At 39.7% G+C, this 18,439-nt stretch overlaps 2 protein-coding genes across 6 annotated transcripts in view; one reads left to right on the forward strand and one right to left on the reverse strand.

Annotated features, from left to right (window-relative positions):
- The window catches only part of CCDC149 (coiled-coil domain containing 149), a 53,576-nt gene extending 39,173 nt beyond the window's left edge, over positions 1–14,403 (forward strand). Inside the window, exons 10-13 of one of the 4 annotated variants that reach the window (XM_075091751.1) lie at positions 407–483; positions 5,584–5,691; positions 10,265–10,858; positions 11,473–14,403. In XM_075091751.1, the coding sequence (XP_074947852.1) occupies positions 407–483; positions 5,584–5,691; positions 10,265–10,857 (778 nt within the window). In that variant the 3' untranslated portion in view covers position 10,858; positions 11,473–14,403. The remainder of the gene's footprint in view (positions 1–406; positions 484–5,583; positions 5,692–10,264; positions 10,859–11,472) is intronic. The other 3 variants (XM_075091748.1, XM_075091749.1, XM_075091750.1) reach the window with 3 other exon arrangements.
- Positions 14,404–15,255: 852 nt separating this feature from the next.
- On the reverse strand, positions 15,256–16,734 carry SOD3 (superoxide dismutase 3). 2 transcript variants are annotated; one of them, XM_075091752.1, is made up of 2 exons: positions 16,633–16,734; positions 15,256–16,178 (listed from the first exon to the last, which is right to left on the reverse strand). In XM_075091752.1, exon 2 carries the CDS (start codon positions 16,160–16,162, stop codon positions 15,449–15,451), a length of 714 nt encoding a protein of 237 aa, XP_074947853.1. In that variant the 5' UTR covers positions 16,163–16,178; positions 16,633–16,734; the 3' UTR covers positions 15,256–15,448. The 2 variants fall into 2 exon arrangements, with proteins under 2 accessions (XP_074947853.1, XP_074947854.1); XM_075091753.1 differs by having other exon boundaries at positions 15,256–16,197.
- Positions 16,735–18,439: the final 1,705 nt, after the last annotated feature.

The following is an 18,439-nucleotide window of genomic DNA, read 5'->3' on the forward strand; positions in this document are numbered from 1 at the left end:
TGAAGAACTAGGCCAAAACTGAATTTGAACTTCAAAATCAATCTAGATGTTGTCTTGAGTTTTCTGTATTTTGTCTGTATAGCGTTTACCTTCTGGTTTTAGCTGTAGAGAAAGTAAAAGTAACAAGGAAGAGATATTTGCAGGCAAGGAAGTATAAATATTGTGAGTTGCTATTCTTTTGGGTAGACTTCTTTTTTTTTAAACTCGGGGGGATGGGGGGGGGGGTTGTCCATTGCCATTAGTGAAAAGAGATGACAGTATACAGGTTTACTGCACTAATTAAGTAACAGCTTCAAAATTCAACTGTAGTCATGTAAGCAAGTGGGCTTTGGTTACCTCAGTATAACAAGGAATCTCATCTCAGCTGACTGTCCCTGGCTTTTGGTTTTGTTTTCTTTTTCCAAAGAATTCTAGGTAATCGAGTGGCAGAACTAGAAAAGAAATTAAGAACTTTGGAAATTGCTGGCTTGTGGAGTCTTCCAGGTTAGTAAAAATTCAAAAGAACAGCTTTCATTATTTAGTTTTCAGGGGTATATTTGCATTTAAGAAAAGCTTGGCTATAATTTTTTTAATGACAGTTATCTTTTGAATGTGCTGTTCAGCACATCTGCAAAATTAGAAACCTCTAATAAATGTTATGTTGAAACCAAAAATCACTAGACTCTTTAAACTCTAAGTCAAGTATGTATACTGAAAAAAAGAAGTTTTAAGTACTGGAAATAATCAGATTGTCTCCGTAGTCTGCAGGCACAAAAATTTGAACTATTTTATTTAAACAGTTGTGTAAAATGGTACGCAGGATATTGGCCATTATATTTTTCAACAAATTTTATTTATTGATTTTGTACCTCTCATAACTTCCATGGATTTTAACCCTGTTTCTTTAATGTTTTTCTGCAGAATCATAAACTCTGAGAAATTGGAAATGTAAATGATCTTAAATTTTCTAGTCCGTCTCTCCAGAACAGGCTTATTCCCTGTAGCATCTTAAGTATTGTATTTGGTTTTGAATTACTCAAGTAATGGGAGATTAATCTGCTTCCTAATATACCTTCCTGTTAGGAAAATGTGCAATATTTAATTTACATTTACTTTTTGCTTCTTTTCTTCCCATTACACCTAATTGTGTCTTCTTTAACCACTGTAAATTATGCTACTCCATTGTTGGTGTTTGCATCATTAGGCTTTGTTGTTTACAGCTTCCTGTCAGCACTACCAGGGGTGGGAGATGGCGTGGTTTAAGCTTCTAGTTTTTTGGCTCTGTGTTTTTTCACGCCTAACCTTTCCATCTGGAAGAAAACATTAGACAAAGCTGAAGAGACTTTCTGACAAACCTATTCTGTTCAACTGTTTGGCCTGATGCGGTGTAGCGTGCCTGTTGCAGCGTTCTCAGTCGCCCTTTCTGGAACTGGCTTTCTTATTGACACTTTCCAGAACTGAAGGTCCCAAACTTGTTTCCATGGATCACTCTTCAGTTAGTCACCTAATGTACGTAGTATACTTAGTGCATTTGTCCCTCCCCACATTCTCCAAAGGATGCAGGTGAAATATTTGTCTAAGACCCTCCTAATGCAGTTTTGTACATCAGTACAAATGTGTATTGTAAACTCATCAGTTTAAGGTATTTCTTAGTTTTTTTTTTTCCAAAACAGTGGTCCATGAAATTAATACACTAATAAACGCAGCATTTCTAATCTTTGCAAAATGTATTAAAATAATGGAACAGTGGGAACTTCTTGCACCATTGTTGGTCTGTGTAGGTAAGATATCAAATTAACGTTTATACAATAACAACTCTCTCTTTCCTTCCTTTCTATTGCTGCCTGAAGGCCTGAGCTACAGTGTCTCAGTGGGATTTGGGAGTAGGTTCTGCTTGACATATATTTTTTAGTAACTGATTTTAGCAGTACGTTAAATATTGTCACTGCATGTAAATAAACAAAAATGTTATCTGAACATTTTTATATCTGACAGATTAAGATGTTCAGTGAAGTGAGTCAGATGACCACAGAGAAATAAGAGACTGCTCTACAAGGCAATTCCTTTAAATAGAGAAAAATAGTAAGAAAGGATGATCTTAAATAGTTGTAAAGGAATTTTACACTGGATTGCGAGTTCTGTTGAGCCCCTTGCTGCTTGCCTTTTAAATCAAGAGTGCACTTTTGTTTCCAAGTGCACTCTAGTCCCAAGGTGGTCAGAAAGAGCCTTGCAACACCTGGTGGGTCATCAATTTTCTTTTCAGAGCGTGGAAGGCTTCTGCTCCATAAAACAGCAGCGTGTAACAAATAGCGTGGGAACTACCACAGTGGAGTGTGCAGCTGAATGTTGTCTTGGGTGAGGGGCAGAACATGGAGAGTATCTCATCTAGTCAGGCTTAAATCCAGAGAAAAAAATTATTTGGTTTTGAGTTGAACTTTTTTTGTCATTGGAAAAAATATGCAGGTGAAAGCTGATGTTCAGTCTAGCACTGAAATAAACACGCATTATAACTTGCAGGTTTTTAATCTGAAGTTAATGTTCCTACTTGGACATTGTTGTCCATATAACATTTATAACATCTGCTGTCACCATGATATTAATATCTTCCAAATGGTATTAATAAATAATGTTAGTAAACTTCATCCCATTGAAGAAAGAGCTTGGCTGCGTCTAATTTTTTGTTGGGTGACATATTTGTCATCTGCTTTTTGAGCAATGTATGAATGAACTCTGGGGAAGCTACATGAAGAGGAAGCACCTATTTAATCTTTGAAATGGTGAAACTGGTAGCATGGTTAATTTTCTGCAGAAGTTCTGCCTACCACAAACTTTTGCTTCCCCTGGTTGGAAAATGGGCTTTAATTAAATGAATCTCTTGTGAAGTTCATTGCTGAAAAGAAAGCAAGCTTGGGCATAGATTTGGCTCTGATCTTTCTTTTTATGAGCCTACTTGCCTTGAGGAGGAAGCAGAGAATGTGATGTTCGCAGAATCATTGAATTCTTTGTTTGTCGTAGGTACTTTGTGATTCAAATATGCACACCTAATATGCTAAATGTATTCAGTAATACTACATCATGAACACCTTATTCCTCCCACACTTTAATGTCACTAGACATCCAGATAAGTAATTCTGTATTTTTTTTTTAAATCTATCATTTCCTGAAAATTCCCAATTTCCACAGGAAAAAAAGCCTAAGAAAAGAGCAGACCATGACTCAGCCTTTTTCTGTCTGGGATGATAAGAAAGTTTCAGCGCTGCCTCTTGCTCTGCAGTAATCAGCGTGGAGCAGAGGCAAGGCAGAATTAATGGGTTCAGCAGCTGCTGTGGGTATAGCCAGTTACAGCTGTGCAGGGTGCAGCAGAGGTTATAAGGATACCCAACCCTGGAGCAGAAAATGAAGAATTTACTACTACTGAAACCTTATTTGTCTGCTTATTTTAAGTTCTGTACACTTTTCACTAAAGTCCTTGAAAGATTCATTAAATAGAGGAACGCGAAGCTACAGAAGTTATGAAATTGAGCTTACACGGCAGATAATTGAAATTCCCTGTGTGTAATCTGACTTCACATCATGATTCACAGAATATAGTGCAGCAATACCCTCATGTCCCTCCTTCATGAATGGATGAGAGTCACTGTTAAGAAATAAGCATGCATCGGACTCTTTGGGCTGTGTTGCTTAGATGTGTGGATATTGCGGTTAGCTTTATATTCTGTAACCAAGTTGGTTTTCAGAGAAAAATGTGAAAGTAAATGTGTATACTGTGTAAACGCTGGCCAGAAGTCAAGAAGTTTATTTTCTGAAGCTTGTCTTGCAATCTTCAGGACTTTAGCTCAGGCTGTACTTTATAAATTAAAAAAAAAAAAAAAGAAAAAAGAAAAAGACTCTGCTTTCTACTTTCCTGTTAAAGCCTCCCCAACCCCCCCAGTTTTCCTGTTCATCATCTTTTTGAATTTTACTTCCTCCGTTGGATTGTTTTATATCTTTTTGAATACGTGGCTACTTCTGACTGTGTGTAAATATCTATTGGATGTTTTCATACCTCTGGTTCCCTGTATGATTTAGTTTTTCTTTCAACACAAAATTCCTTCACTGTTACAGGAAAGAGCATTCGTCTAGGGGCTTTTGCATTTTGAAATAGCCATTGAATTTGTTTGGCACACACACACCCCTTTTTTTTTTTTTTTAATTTTAATTAATTTTGCCTTACACTGGGGGTGGTCTCCACTTTGCTGTTAGTTAATATTTTTTCATTACTTGCTATGATGAAGGCAGAATTCTGATGCATACTTGACAGGGGATCAAAGCTTGACAAGATCCATGTCTCAAAAGCATTAATTGCATTCATATTGCTGCAGTATATACGCCAACATATTAAGGGTATAAAAATGTCATTAATACCTTCAGGATCAAGGTGTTTACAGCCAGTGCTTTCAAAAGTAGTTAGGAGTAGTCCAGTTAGACTCCGTGGGGAACAGCTTGACTTTCATTATTTCTTAGTAGGTACCAGAACTTTCTCAGAGCTGGATTTATTCTGGGTATCTCCTGACCTGGTGCTCTTCTGAAAGTCTTTGTCTTGGATGGGTGATTAGATTTAGGATGTTGCCTTAAGGTGAAACGTACAAACAGATTTAGAGGGGAGAAGTAGTTGTTACATAAATGTCCATTCTTATGGAGATAAATAGAGCAGTAGCTTGCTGCCTCCCCAGCCATCACTTTTCGGTTGGCAGTTGTTCTGGAGGCCACACAAACACCACGCTTAGCTGATCTTGCACATTTCCTGCCATTTCCCCTCTAGGTTTAAGGTAGTGTCAGTTGCTAAAAACATGAGCATCCTGAATGTGGAGGACTTCCTAAAGGATCTGCAGGTGTTGCTTTCTGTATTGCTAAAATATGTAAAGACTAGGCATCTACAGCAGAGTCCTCAGCTGAAGAGTTTCTTGCACTATTTTGTCTGCAAAAGAGCTAGAAAACTGCTGTTTTCCATTTGGCTTTAAATGAAAATGCTCAGAAATGCTTTTGGAATTTTCAGATAAAAATTGCTCCTGTTCCCTAGCAGTGTATGCTTGTTTGCTCCCTCCATTCCTAGTTATGCTAAACTTGTAATATTTTTTAAGGGAGCATTGTAGGATAATAAGTGTGTGAGCCTGTAGTGTAAAACTGCGTATGTGATACGAGCAGGTTCATCATTGAGGCAGAGTAATAGAGAGTAAAGAGTGGATGCTGAACACTTGCTGGTAATAGCACACAAATGATCCATGACTCTTTGTAAAACTTCTGGTATGATCTGATTATTAATATTCTGAATTGAATGCTAATTGCTAATACAATTTGCTGCATACAGCACCTGGTCTTCTTTCAAAATCTGTCCTTTACTCAGTACTGCAGGTAAAAACATAAAGCCTCTTCTGTATTTGACTTGCATATTCCAGCTTCAGTAGAGTATTTTTTTCCATTCTGTAGAAGGATCATTTGAGATGCTTCTCCTGTTCTGTACTTTTCAATAACATTGCAAAAAAATTGTAGGATGTGTTTGAATATCATTAGTGCACAATGGGCATAATTGGTGAATTAATAGTTCTAACACTTTGATTGTTTCAGGTGGAAAGGATACCATAACATTCAGTGACCCAACCTTGCCTGTTATACAGCGGTCCAGGTCACCGTTGTTAGCATTTACTGATAAGCCACAGAAAACTGAAGTACAAGGTGAGCACCTGAAATGTAAGGAACATGATGAGAGCTGAGCACTCATTTCTTTCCAAATAAAAATATTACTTTTCATGCTGGGATAGCAGAAGGCAAAGTTTCAGTGGTCACAGACACTGAGTAAATCATCCACAAGTAAAATGGATAGATGGTCCCAGTACAAATAGCAAAGAAACGACTGAAAAATGACTGTTGAATAGATTGCACAGGGCTAGGGATTAGGTCTTACACCTCAAAGAATTTTCCTGCCAGATAACTTGATACTGCGAGAAGTTATTCATGCCATCTATGTTACAGTTAACTGCCTCCTGCTCTTTTTCCCTTGGTTAAAATGCACAGTAGGAAAGCAGTCTGTGGAACTCGCTTAGCACTTTCCTGCATTATAGCTGATATCTAGATGAAAGGCTTCCTGATTGCGCCTGGTAAATTGAAATACCTGACTCGTTTTCCCAGGGAAATTGACTGCTTTTTTTTTTTATAGTCTTGCATGTGTTTTGTTAAAAATCCTTCCTCAATAGCTTGCTTTAGCATCTTTCTGAAGTCAAGCTTAACTTTATTTGACAGTAGCAGAAGATAGCGTTTTGCTGATAACTTTTATTCCCTCCCCCTTAGTTTTTCATAATGGTTGGAAGATGGATTATCATTATTATGCTTGCCTGTCGGCGTTTGGATAAGCTCTTTAATGGGCATAACATTTTGGGATGCCCAGATCTTACTCAGCTAACCATGAAACATCATAAACAATTTATTTATTAGTCCTGAAACTGAATAGATTGTGGCTTAATTTTGACTTTATTATCCATGTCATCATCTGATAAAACTTGACAGCCAGACTGATCATTTTTTATAATCTTGATCAGCTGATATTTTTGCTAAAAGTAAGAAGTGAAACTATAGTGAATGGTTCTCTGGTGAGTAATAATAACTCATAAATATTCATTTTTTTGCCTGCTTAATCATTGATTTTTATTTCAATCTGCAGTTACTGAAAGTATTTACTTAGTGGCATTATGCTCTTTCCTTTATGTGTTTGTCCTAGGTGAGGTTGGTATTACAGTTTTGATTAAAGCTGCCTGTCAAATCTCATCAGACCCTGTTTCTCTTGCTTTGTAACACTGTGAGACTTTAGCTCTGGGCTGAAGCTTTGTGTTTTCTTCTTCAGCTCTTTTTTTTTTAATGTCATCAAATCACTTTTTTGTGTTAAATTCTGATGACCACGTGGTTTTTTGGTTTTGTTTTCTTTGTCTGTTTTTTTGGTCAGTTGGTTTTTTTTTCCTAAACATGCAAGTATTTAGTATATCTATAGTTGAAAGGAATTTGAAATCTGGGGAAGAGGTTTCCACCCTGAGAAAACAGGCTGGAGTTTCCACTCCACTTTCTAAACCACTCACTTTCAAATCTCATCTGCTAAAAACAACAACAAAAAAAAAACCAAACCAATGATGCTGTTGATTTGTGCCACCAATACTGGTAAAACTCTGCATGCACTATTCCTTCAAGATAATGTAAAGCTAGAGGGGAAAAAAACTGGAGCAGAGGAAAGGAAGGCTGAGATCAGGCCTCTCAAGTGATGGGAAGACTAGTGTAGACAGTGTAGAATCAAAGGAAGTCTGAGTGAGGGGGCACTTCTGTCTGGCTGAGCAGAGGTCAGAGCACAGGAGCAAGCAATCGAAATGCTGAGAGTGAAAGCAAGGTGTGGTAAAAAAGATTGAAAGGTGGATGAGAAATGGGCAGAGTGTAGGGACTGGATAAATAAAGGGAAATAGGGCAGGAGAAAAGAGCTAGGCAGGGGAAGAGTAGAATAAAACAGCCTTGGAGAGGAGAAGGCAGACAAGGATTAGGCCTGTGGCAGACATGAGAAGAATCTGCTCCCGGCAGGTCGTCACCCTTTTTCATGCCCCCTATCCTATAATTGTTAAGAGAGCCAAGATCAATTGCAGAAATACTGTCATTAAACTGGAGTAGGTTAAGAAATTACCATTCTGCCTGCACAAACAGCTTGGTTTTTTTTTCCTTTGCATGTGGCTCAGTATACCTGATAATCTGCAGTGAGCAGTCAGGCAAAACTCACCTCTGTGATAGTTTAAATAAACTGGGCCAACTTTGCAGTGACACAGATGAGCACAGATATACTGCCAACTGTGTGGGGGATGCCATAACTTCTAGCAGTAGGTAGAGCAACAATAACATCTTCCATTGCTCCAGATCCTTTTTCTGGAGGGTGTTTGAGGCTGCCATCTTCCCTTCGAAGCCTGGAAAGGAAGCAGTGTGTGTTCAGCTGTCAGGCACATCCCTGTGCTTAGTGTCACACAGCTCCTCTGCAGTCAGCAGCTCTATGGGACTGATACACTTAGTCACCTTTTGTGCCACTCTGCATAGAGAATGAGTGTCTGGTGGTGAGTTTTAGGAGCTTGGTGCATATTGCAATTTTTCATCTATAAAGTGTAACTCCAAAATCTGGGGGAGCTGGGCAGCTGGAAAGAACACAGGAATGTGTTCCTCTGCCTTTGTTTACCAAGCAAGTATGCCCTTTGTTTAAAAGTATTTCACAAATAAAAACAAATCCACTTTTATTTTCTTATTAGCTGAATAATGAGTAGAGTGAAAACACTTCACATAAGCAGAATAGCAATGAAATTCTTACATATCTTTAAATACTGGGCTAGATGTCAAGTTGGTCAGCTATGGTCCTTTAAGCAGTACCATTGATATTTGGTGCCTCTTTGGCCCAAGAAACATTTTTAGCTTTATCAGCTAAAAACTTCAGCTTTAACATTTTAGCTTTTTTTAGTTCTGTTTCAGAACTTTCTGTAATACGTCAAATGTTGCTCTAGCTAGTTCTACAGATAACCAGAGGACTTTTTCATGCTTTTTTAATCTAATCTATCTGCTTACCCTGATCTCATCAAGGCCTGTTTTAGTTTGTACTTGTTATCATTGTTTCAGTTAAGCTGGATGGTAGAAGTCTGTAGGATATACTGTGCAGTTCCTGTGTGAAAATGCATAATGACATAGTGCCATCATATGAATTAAAGACTGTCGTGTGCCACCAAATCTCACTTTAGCTGATGCACAGGATGGATAGCGTCATGGGATGGATTGTACTTGAGCATCGCAGCTGCTAATGAACAGCTATTCAGGTTTTTTCCCCTCTCCATCGTTGAGTGCATTGTTCCTGCTGTGTTGCCTGTGCACTATTTCAAGCATCCCTTGAACACAAAAGTACTGTTTTTCTATGAACTTTTCTCTGGTGTTCTAGTGCTTTGAAACAATTTATCTTCAGAAAAATGCAGCAAGGTGATGGGATGGTGATATCCCACTGTAGAGGAAGGAAACTGAGGCATGCAAAGAATAAGGTAAAGTCCCTGCTAATTTTGAGTGCCAATCTGAGGTACATAAGTTTTGGCTCTTTTTGGAGCACTTTGAGTATGTTCAGATATACAACATGAGCAGAGCAGTACTGTAAATCAAGCCCTGAGGTTTCCAGCTGAGCGCTCAGATAATGAGGATTAGGTCCAGTGGGTGATCACCTTTTGAAAGTTAATTTATCCCTGCCTTTTCCACAGACTTAAATTCCAGCTCTTCAGAGTAGCATTCCTAGCTTCCTTAATTGTAGTAGGAGTATCTGTTCCCTTCATGCCAACCCTGTCTTACTCAGCAGCTCCCAAATTATAAATGAGGTGGGTCTGGTAGAGACGGTAGGCTCCTGTATTGTGTAGCTCTGATCCCTCCCTGCAGCCAGGCTGTCCTGTGCAGTGCATGAGGCAGGATTCCTGCAGGAGAAATAGTGTAAATACTCATATACTAAAAGGTAACACGTACGCACAAGAGCCATTTTAAGCTGTCAGTGCAGCCATACTTCTGGCATTTCCAAATTTTTCTCACTTGACTTCACAAGCTTATTTTCAATAAGGGTTTTTGTCCTTAACTGAGATGAGGACAAATTCTCTCTTTCACAAAGCTGTTTGTTTATACATTGCTGTTTTCTCTATTCTTACACTTTGTTCAGTGTTTGTCTTTTGGTATAATGGTATATTTGAAATTCTTCCACTGTTGCTTTGTTTCATGGTGTTACCCACATTAGAATAATCTTTTATGTTAGGAGAAACGTTGCAGGACCAACAACGAAACTTTCTTATTGGATAAAAGCCTGTGAAAAACTCCAAACAAATGGAGCTTATGTTAACCCCTGAAAGTGGCAGTGAATTGGGGATTAATATTAAGCTGTGCCAAAATTTCTGTAGCTGACTGCCTTGCTTAGAGTTGATATTCCTTTGAAAAAGTTTGCCTGACCCTGCTGTTCTACAGTATGTTGTCAGCTATGACTCTCCTAGAGTTGCCGGTGCTAGAGAAAGACAGGCTCCAAAACAGGGCCAGATCCAGCAAGAAACTTAGTGTTGATTGCTTATCATCTAAGAAATGGGCCTGGGATGGGATAGGGAATCACTCTTAGAAATACCTTACTGAGGTAAACATCTCTGTGGCCTGCACTGGTGGTGATGGTCGTCAGGTCAGATGTTTAATAAATACTTGCGCCTGACTAGAGCATCTCGCTATTCCATTTCTCTTTCAGCAGAACAGAAGGGAGAACGTGATGAAACTTGTGCTGTTGCAAGTGAGTCCCTGGCTCCAGAGGGAACAAACTTAAATAACAGGAAGCAAAATAAACATTTTTATCCTTCATTACCCCAGCTACCTTCCGAGGAAGAAGAAATAAACAAGCTCGGAAGTCAGATAATTAAACTGACAGAGCAGGCAGTTGCAGAACTGGAAGGAAAAAGAGCAGGCGCTTCTGCAGGGGAGCAGAATGTGGTGGTTGGAGCAGAGCTTAATGGTTCATCTGAGGGAGAGTTCCCACTTTCCAGCCCTGACCCATCCGACCCCACGGATCCCTCAAACTCTGAGAATGAACAAAGAGCTGAAACTGAGGCCCTGAAGGACGATGGCGAAACCTCAGAGAGCGATTGTGAAATTCCAAATGAAAGAGGGGATCAAAATAGCAGCACCATGGGTGTGGTGCACACTGAGGACCCTGGGAGGCATGGAGGGCTCAGTGTTACAACTGCACACACAAGTAACAGCTCCGAGGAGCTGCCTGAGTCTGAAAACAAGAAGCCACCTGATCCTGCTGAAAACTGTGAATATTTGGATAACAGTTTGGCTTGAGGTATGAAATCCAGGCCGTCAAGCATCTCACTGTCATCTTTTTGTGGTATCTGTGGTGCTGCAAATATGATCAGTGAAACAGTGTGCCATAGGGGTGATTTTTTTCATTGAACTGTTAAGATTTGTCTAATAAAACTCCTTTTCTGTTAGTTTTGGCTACAGTGTACCAAAATGTAAATTACCTAAAGGAAAGAATTAGTGATGAGGTTTAATCCTGTTGGTTTTCTGTAATGATTTGAAGCTTCTATGTAACAGATGTAATTTACATTAGTGTAGCAAAGAGGCCAATGATAATGATTTATCATGTTATCGCTAGGCTTCTGTAACCTGCATGGTTCTCATGCTGGACTGTATTTTAATGGTTAGAAGTGTCTTCCAAGGATGAAAAAAATTGAGTGATAAATTGAGAAGCATTTTAAGGCTGCAAGCTATTGCTTGTTTCTGAGACTGCATTCTGTTTCTCTTTACATGTAGTGACTCTAAGTACATCCTTAGAATAAAATCACTGTTCCCTTCTAGGAAGTTTCTGAAAACTATCCCTGCATATATATCATTCTCTCATTCTAAACCTTTATATCTTCTCAACTGTACAAAATTTTTCCTTCCCCCTCCCAGCTCATCTCATGAACATGCAGGGAGTTATTTCACCTGACACTGAGAACCCAATTTAATGAAGATCTGAAGGAAACATCGTCAGAGAAGCCAGAAGTCTTTCTGTGAGAAACGGCAAGGCTGTTCCAAAGCAAGGAGAACAGCAAGAGGAGAACCAGTGATGCCCTGTCCACCTACTTGGCGCTTTCAGTTACTGGAATCACGTTCTTCAACTTACAGGAGGTGGAACAGCCCTCAGGCTGAGTAAAGGGTGGTAGATTTCAGTCTACTCCATCTGTGCCCTCCTTTTAAAAGGAATCGGTGTCTGTCTTATTTTTTTATGCTTTGGAATTAAGGATAACTCTCCCTGTCCTCCTCATTTCACCCATCTGTGGTGTGGCAGAAGGTTTATTTGCATTGTTGCCGCCTTCTTTAACTTCTTCCCTTGTTGATGTTTAGCCATAGGAAAATAATCCTATAATAACTGGGGAAAAGGGAGGCTGCTGTGTCATTCCCTAGCTCGCTCCTGATGCTGGAGCTGTGCCACTCTGCTCCTAGGAAGGCAGCAACAAGGGAATGCTTAATGTTGAAGTTAGCAGCTGTTGGAGAAGGGGAGGCACGTCCTTCTTCTTCTGTTTGTAGCATAAGGAATAGTCTCTGCAGCTGTGGAGCTTCTATGGGCCAGCAGCCGTCAAGGCAATTTTTCTGCTGGCTTGGGACCTAATTGTCTGTAAATGTTCATTTCTCACTCCTAGAACTTGAAACCAATCAGAGAGAATTAAACCAAATTTAATAAAATACTACTAATAAAAAGGAAAATCCCTCCCAGATTGAGTCCTTCTTTGACAAATAACTGCCAGCTGCAAATTTTTACAGCCCACTTGTCAGCTACTGAATAAACAGAGTTTATATTAGCGATACTGACAAACTCTTCTGTATACGGAAGTTGAGCTAGCAGGTGCTGCCATAATCAAGGTGTCAGAGTCCATGAACAGTTTGTATTCAGCAGAAGAAAGGCTGTATGTAAATTATTACATATAAATACAAGGAATGATAGTGGGAAGGAGAAAAATGTGGCTTGTCTCAGTTCTCATGTGTTTTCCCTAGCAGGTGCATTCATGTAACCCTTTCAGTGTCTGTCTGCAGGCAATGAAGCCATGCTCTCAGTGCTCCACAAATATGTTTCCTTCCTCTTTAAAGGTAATTTGATATTGTAGCATTTCACTGATTTTAAGCAGCAGCCCTTAGGAACAAAAACCATCTGTATATTTAAGCGTATAAGGGACATGAAGCAGTAAAAAGTTTTTCTTTCATTATCCTGGTCACCATTTAAGTTCCTCATCACCTGAAAAACCAAGAAGAGTTTAAGTATTTGAGAGATTGTTATGCTGGTCCCATTAATTGTAACTGACTGCACTATTGACTCATTTATATGACAGGATGGACAAGTTGGAAGAGAAATAGCTGCAGAAACTGAAATCTCTGGGAGAATGTGGCAGGATTTTTTCCTTTAATGCTTGAATGTCACATGAAGTAGCATTTTATTCAAGATGTATTATTTCCTATCATTCACAGACTAATCCTGTGCAGAGCTAAATATCAATGCGGTCAGAACTGAGGCAAGCGAGTAAGAAGGTCAAGATTTCACGTAGCTGAGCTCAGAAATGTTGAGGGTGTTATATTGGTTCCCTGTCCTGTGGCTTCCCTGACCCACAGTTGTCTGTGTGGGTTAGCGTTTTGCTCCTGGTCCCTGAAGAGCCAGTTAATGCTATTAATTAATGAAGAGCTTGGTGCAAAAATTTGAGCGGGCAGAAGCAGTGCTGGACCAACAGCTGTTTAGTGCCTCATTCGTTGATTCTTTTCAGTATGTTTTTTCTGTGAGAACATAGCGATGTACAACCCAACAATTAGGGCATCTTGGTAATTATCCTCACACCATTCTCCCTCTTAGGTGCCATTTTTATATCTTTGCAATCATTAAGTTCCACTGAGATATCTAGATCTCTCGAAACCTTACGTTTAGTGCTATGTCACTGCTGCAGTACAGTCCCTCTCCTTTCCGCCCTAGTGAATGTGTATTCTAGCTACATTTTTAGCCTTCTTCCAGGAACGGACTTCAAAGCCAGGACACTTGTAAAAGTAAGACATCTTTGCTGCACTATGTGATAACTAATTGAATATTCTTGTCAGTATCTTCCTTGGATATTGCTTTAATTGATATTGTTGTGCTATTAGAATGATGATTTTTTTCCCAGTAAATTAATTAGTGTTTTGTTGTGGAATCAACACTTCTTTAGGTTTTTCGGGGCGTTTAGGGGAGTGCATTTGTTGATGGTTTTTGGTTTGGGGTTTTTTTATTAGACTTACATTCCCTTTTTCTAGGACCTCAGAATTGCAGAAGTTGCATCCAGAGATATAAGCCTTGTTGGTGTTGGGCTCTGGGGAAGCAAAACGGGAAGGGAATGTTGTGGCAGGGGTATGGAGAAGATGTGTTTCGCAAACTGATTTTTAAGGAGGTTGTCTCGCATTATCTGTGAGAAGGATTTCATTTGAAAGTACGATACTGTGGTTATTTGAAAAACAATGTTCACTGAATTTGTAAAATAAGTGTGTGAAAATGACAGATTAAGCAGCATCTTTTAGAATTCTGCTTCTTTTCTAAGTAAGACTTTTTAAGCTTATGGGAATTTGTGTAATAAAGACAGTGGAGTTTCTTTAATCCATATGAGCTCAGGAATGTATTTCAAAATCTTAACCGAGATTAAGTTGAAAGTCTGCTACACTTCTAAAAGATAGGATTTTGTTTACCAGCTTCTGTTTTGTAGTTTTACTTTCTAAATTATGCAGTTTAATTTATTTGCAAACCTTTCTTTTGTTGTTGCCTGGATTAACTGCACAACGTGTTTCAACTATATTAATACATTTTGTCATCTTTAATAAAAACATTTCCTGATATGCTTGTTCTACCTGCTTGTTTCCTTTTCTCGGTATCAGATGAATGATAGTCATGAGGTAGTGTTTTAGTATTTTCAGTGACTTGTGTTAAATTAAAAAAGTAAAGCTTTACTGAGTGAGAGTTTTAAGGCTGAAAATTATCTGACTTACATCTTTTCACTGTCACTTCTCCCAGTCTAAATTGACTGATTTACTTCCTACCTTTTTGTATGAAGAAACACACTCAGTATTTTTTAGCTTTGGAAACAATATTTATCTCTGATCTGCTAACTTTATCATTACTGTCTAAGCAGCATTAAAACGTTTTTATGCAACTTAGTTACTAGCAGGCACAAACTGGAGGCTTTAGGGAATTTTTGCTGGGGAGTGATGGTAAACGGGAATATTTCTTTTAACTCTGCTTTCAGATGCGACTTAGCTATAGCCATGTGGACAATTTAAAATAGGTGAGAAGCTTATACATGTTTGAGAATAAAACCTGAAAATACAAGTAGAATAATGTAATGGATCTGAAGTTTAAACCAGAAATCTCTGTACTTTCCCTTATTTTTTAGGGGAATTCCATTATCCAGGTCTTGCAACACCACACCCAACACTGCTGAAAGGATAGAGATCTTTTGTGCCTTTCAGATTTGCAGCTAACTACACCACAGTGTCTAATGAGAGGCAATTTCTTACTTACTCATATTGACTTTTTCCCTTTGGTGTCTAGCTTACCCTTACAAGCCCCTTACAGCACACAGACTCTTCTCAGACTATCGACCACATCCGTTAGCACTCTTACTTACACACATTCAACTCCCAAACTGCATAGAAAGGACTATTTTCTCTTCAAGAAAATACATCACAGTGTTGAGTTGATGCTGGGTTTATTGCTGGGCTTACAGAAAGGAGGCTCTACAAAGTGATACGCATTTCTTAGAAGAGCAAGCGATTGGAAATGGGAATTCTTTAGCCATATATCTTAGTGGCCAGTGACACAGCCTAAGGTACTTTGTGCTGCCCAGGCCATAGCCGGCTTCTTGGTCTTCACTTAAGCCTGGTTCTATGTTCGTTTGTGGAGCCCTCTCTTCTTCTTATCTGTAACCTCAGCCAGTTTCTCTTCCCACAAGTTGTTGTTGCATATCCCGATCACGCAGCAAGCCAGACGTTTCCCAGCATTTCCATTTTCCAAACTGGCCTTATTGTTGCCCTTGCCCATATCATCTTCCTGCTCATGGATCACGACGGATCTGCCCATGACGGAATATGGACCAAACATAGTGGCAGAGAGTTGTGTTTTGTATTTTCTGATTTTGCCTTCTTTAGGAAAAAAGTTTCCAAAATCCCCTGGGTGACGGGGGTGATTCACGCTGAAAGGGTTATAGTGTCCTCCTGTAGAATCACAGCCGTTGCTGAGATCCCCGAGCTCGTGGATGTGTATAGCTCTACCAGATTGGTTATTATCCAACGGAAACCCATCCAAGTGAAAAATGGCTTCTAATCTTCCGTGTGAGTAACACTGTCTGAATAAGACTTGTCCAGTCACCTGTGGCTTGTCAGGATCTATTTTGGAGCTGGGCTTCATTTCACAAGTGGCATAAATCATCCCATCAGTCTCATTACCAGGCATTACTGGGTAGAGCAAATTCTGCCAGAGGTCTTTCACTTTCTTCTCTATGTCATGAAGTAACCCTTGGCTTGGAGCAGTTTCTTTGTCTGCTGTGACACCGGAGGCAGACAGGGCAAGCCCAGTGACCAGAGAAAGAAGCAGAAGCATCTTGGCAATTCAGAGCCTGCAAAAGGTGCAAGAAGCTACAAAGAATTAAGGGCATTTTGCAGCAGTATGGCTGGAGAGAAAGGCACGCAGCCTTTGGCAGGGATGAGCAAAACAGGTGGGGCATGGTCCCGGTGGACTACTGCTTTCTAACTCTGTCTCATGTGACGAACTGAAACCAAATCAGAATGCATGTGCATGTTTGAACACATACAGTTGACACCCATGGCTAAAAGAAATACTAGTGATTTTATATTTTACACTCAATCTTGATCTTAAAAACTGCCTCTGTTGCCCTGCAGGAAGCAAGTAAGCCAAAGTGTTATTAAATCTATTTTTGAGTTTGTATTGAGACTTTTCTCTTACTACAAATTCCAGCAAGACAGTTTGCCAGGAGGCTGTTTTTGTTCCATCTACTTAACCGCTAGCTAGGCATTACAACCGGAAAGTAAAAAATCCACCAAGCAGATTACCTTTCAGAGCTGCTGCAGAACCCCTCAGAAGTAGCTCTTTGCTTCTGCTCCCCTGAACCGAGATGTGGTCAGACAGAAAGCCAGAGCTGTTTGATGCTGATGGGAACTGCGTGTTTGTGTAAAAGTTAGGTAATGCTGGCTCAGGGGAGGCGTCACCGGGAGAACCATGGGAGGGGAGGGAAGGAGGGAGGCGGAAAAAGTTTTAGGCATTTTTGTTTTGGGCAGGGTGAACACTCTGTCCTTTCTTGGTTAGTTTGTTAGTCTGGCTCCTCAGTCCTCACCAACATTCCAAAAAAAAAAAAAAAAAAAAAAAAGTTAAGTTATGAAGCTTTTACATTAACCTTCCTTTTGATGACTTCACGTGCTTATCTAAAACAAGTGACCTTCAACATGCAGTGAGGGGAGAGGAAGGAGCTTTATTATGGCACAGTTGGGCAGTTCGCTCACTTGCGTGCTGGTTGTCAAGGAGCTGGTTTGCATTTTTATTTCTTCATTAGTCAAAATTGAAAGTGGTGCTTGAGCAACATAGACTGTTCCACATGGATGTATACCAAAGTTTCTGTGGTTTTTAAAGCCTGAATTCAAACCATAGATGTTGAGGTACATTTCAGCAACGATTCTCTGTGAAGAGGAGAAGCTAGTTAGTGTCTGCTGCTTTACTCGCCAAGTTATCTGCTCCACTGAAGCCATTTTTTCTTCTTTTTTGGAGACAGCAGTGATTTCTTGCCAAGAGAGAAGTAAGCGGTACTGAGGCAGCGCAACATCAGACTGAGGCACTGAGAAATTGTTTCCCAGAAGCTGGCTGGAGTGCAGAGGGTTCACATGTGTTTCATCATCTCGTGAACTGAGAAATGCTCTCCTCTTGGGGGCATTGCCCTGCCTGCAGCGCTTCCCACTGTTGTAGCTGAAATGTGGATTCCGCCATCACCAGGGCAATATAACAGGCTGAGATTTCTGTAGAGAGCAAAGAGTAACTCTTATACTCAGGAACAACGCTCAACGCAAAAAAAATGGCAAAGAAAATCCTTTTTCCCAGTTTATGTCTTCTGCCAGCTGGGTACGAAATGTGACTGTCAGCTTCTGGAATGGTAAAATTGTGTGTGTGAATGTTACTGCTACCATATTCTACATCAGATCTGAGATACTCCATTATCCGAGAGCTGATTTTTTTCCCTTTCTGTATGAGGGAGAGTAGAGCTAAGGGGGTGTCCACTGCTTGGATCATTAGCCGAGGACTGGAAATACAGAGTTAACTTCTGCTTGGGATACTGGGATATTGAACATGTTGCTTTAGCCCTGGGCTTCAGTTCCTAATCTATGACTTAGGACAAGTAATATTTCTTTTCTTCAGGGTATTTATGAGTTGTTCAGGTTACTGTGCTCGTGGGAACCATGCAGTGTTCAGTGGAAGCTGAACTTAAGACCAAGAGCCAGGATTGCCCCAAGCCTAACGCTACCTCCTTTGCAGCCTTTTCCCAAGTCTGTTCACTGCAGTCTCTGCGCTGGGGAAAACCGTACTTGTGACCTGGTAATACTATGAAATTGCTCGGTTCTAAAGCGTTTGAAAGAAGTAAAACATTTTATAATCATGTTTTATAAATATATGCAAAAAAATGTTCAGTTAACAACTAGCCAAACGCAAAGGGGGATGGTTTAAGTTTGTAAAATGCAAGAAGCAACTGTCCAGACTAGGTACTATTAGAAAAACTATTTCTTAGCATCATAAACCACTATTTAAAGGGACATGATGAATGGAAGGAAGAAAGGAGCATCATTCATGGTTTACTTCTTGAGTCACAAAGTAGTG

This window comes from Phalacrocorax aristotelis, chromosome 4, assembly GCF_949628215.1.
Source record: "Phalacrocorax aristotelis chromosome 4, bGulAri2.1, whole genome shotgun sequence".
In the NCBI taxonomy this organism is placed as follows: domain Eukaryota; kingdom Metazoa; phylum Chordata; class Aves; order Suliformes; family Phalacrocoracidae; genus Phalacrocorax; species Phalacrocorax aristotelis.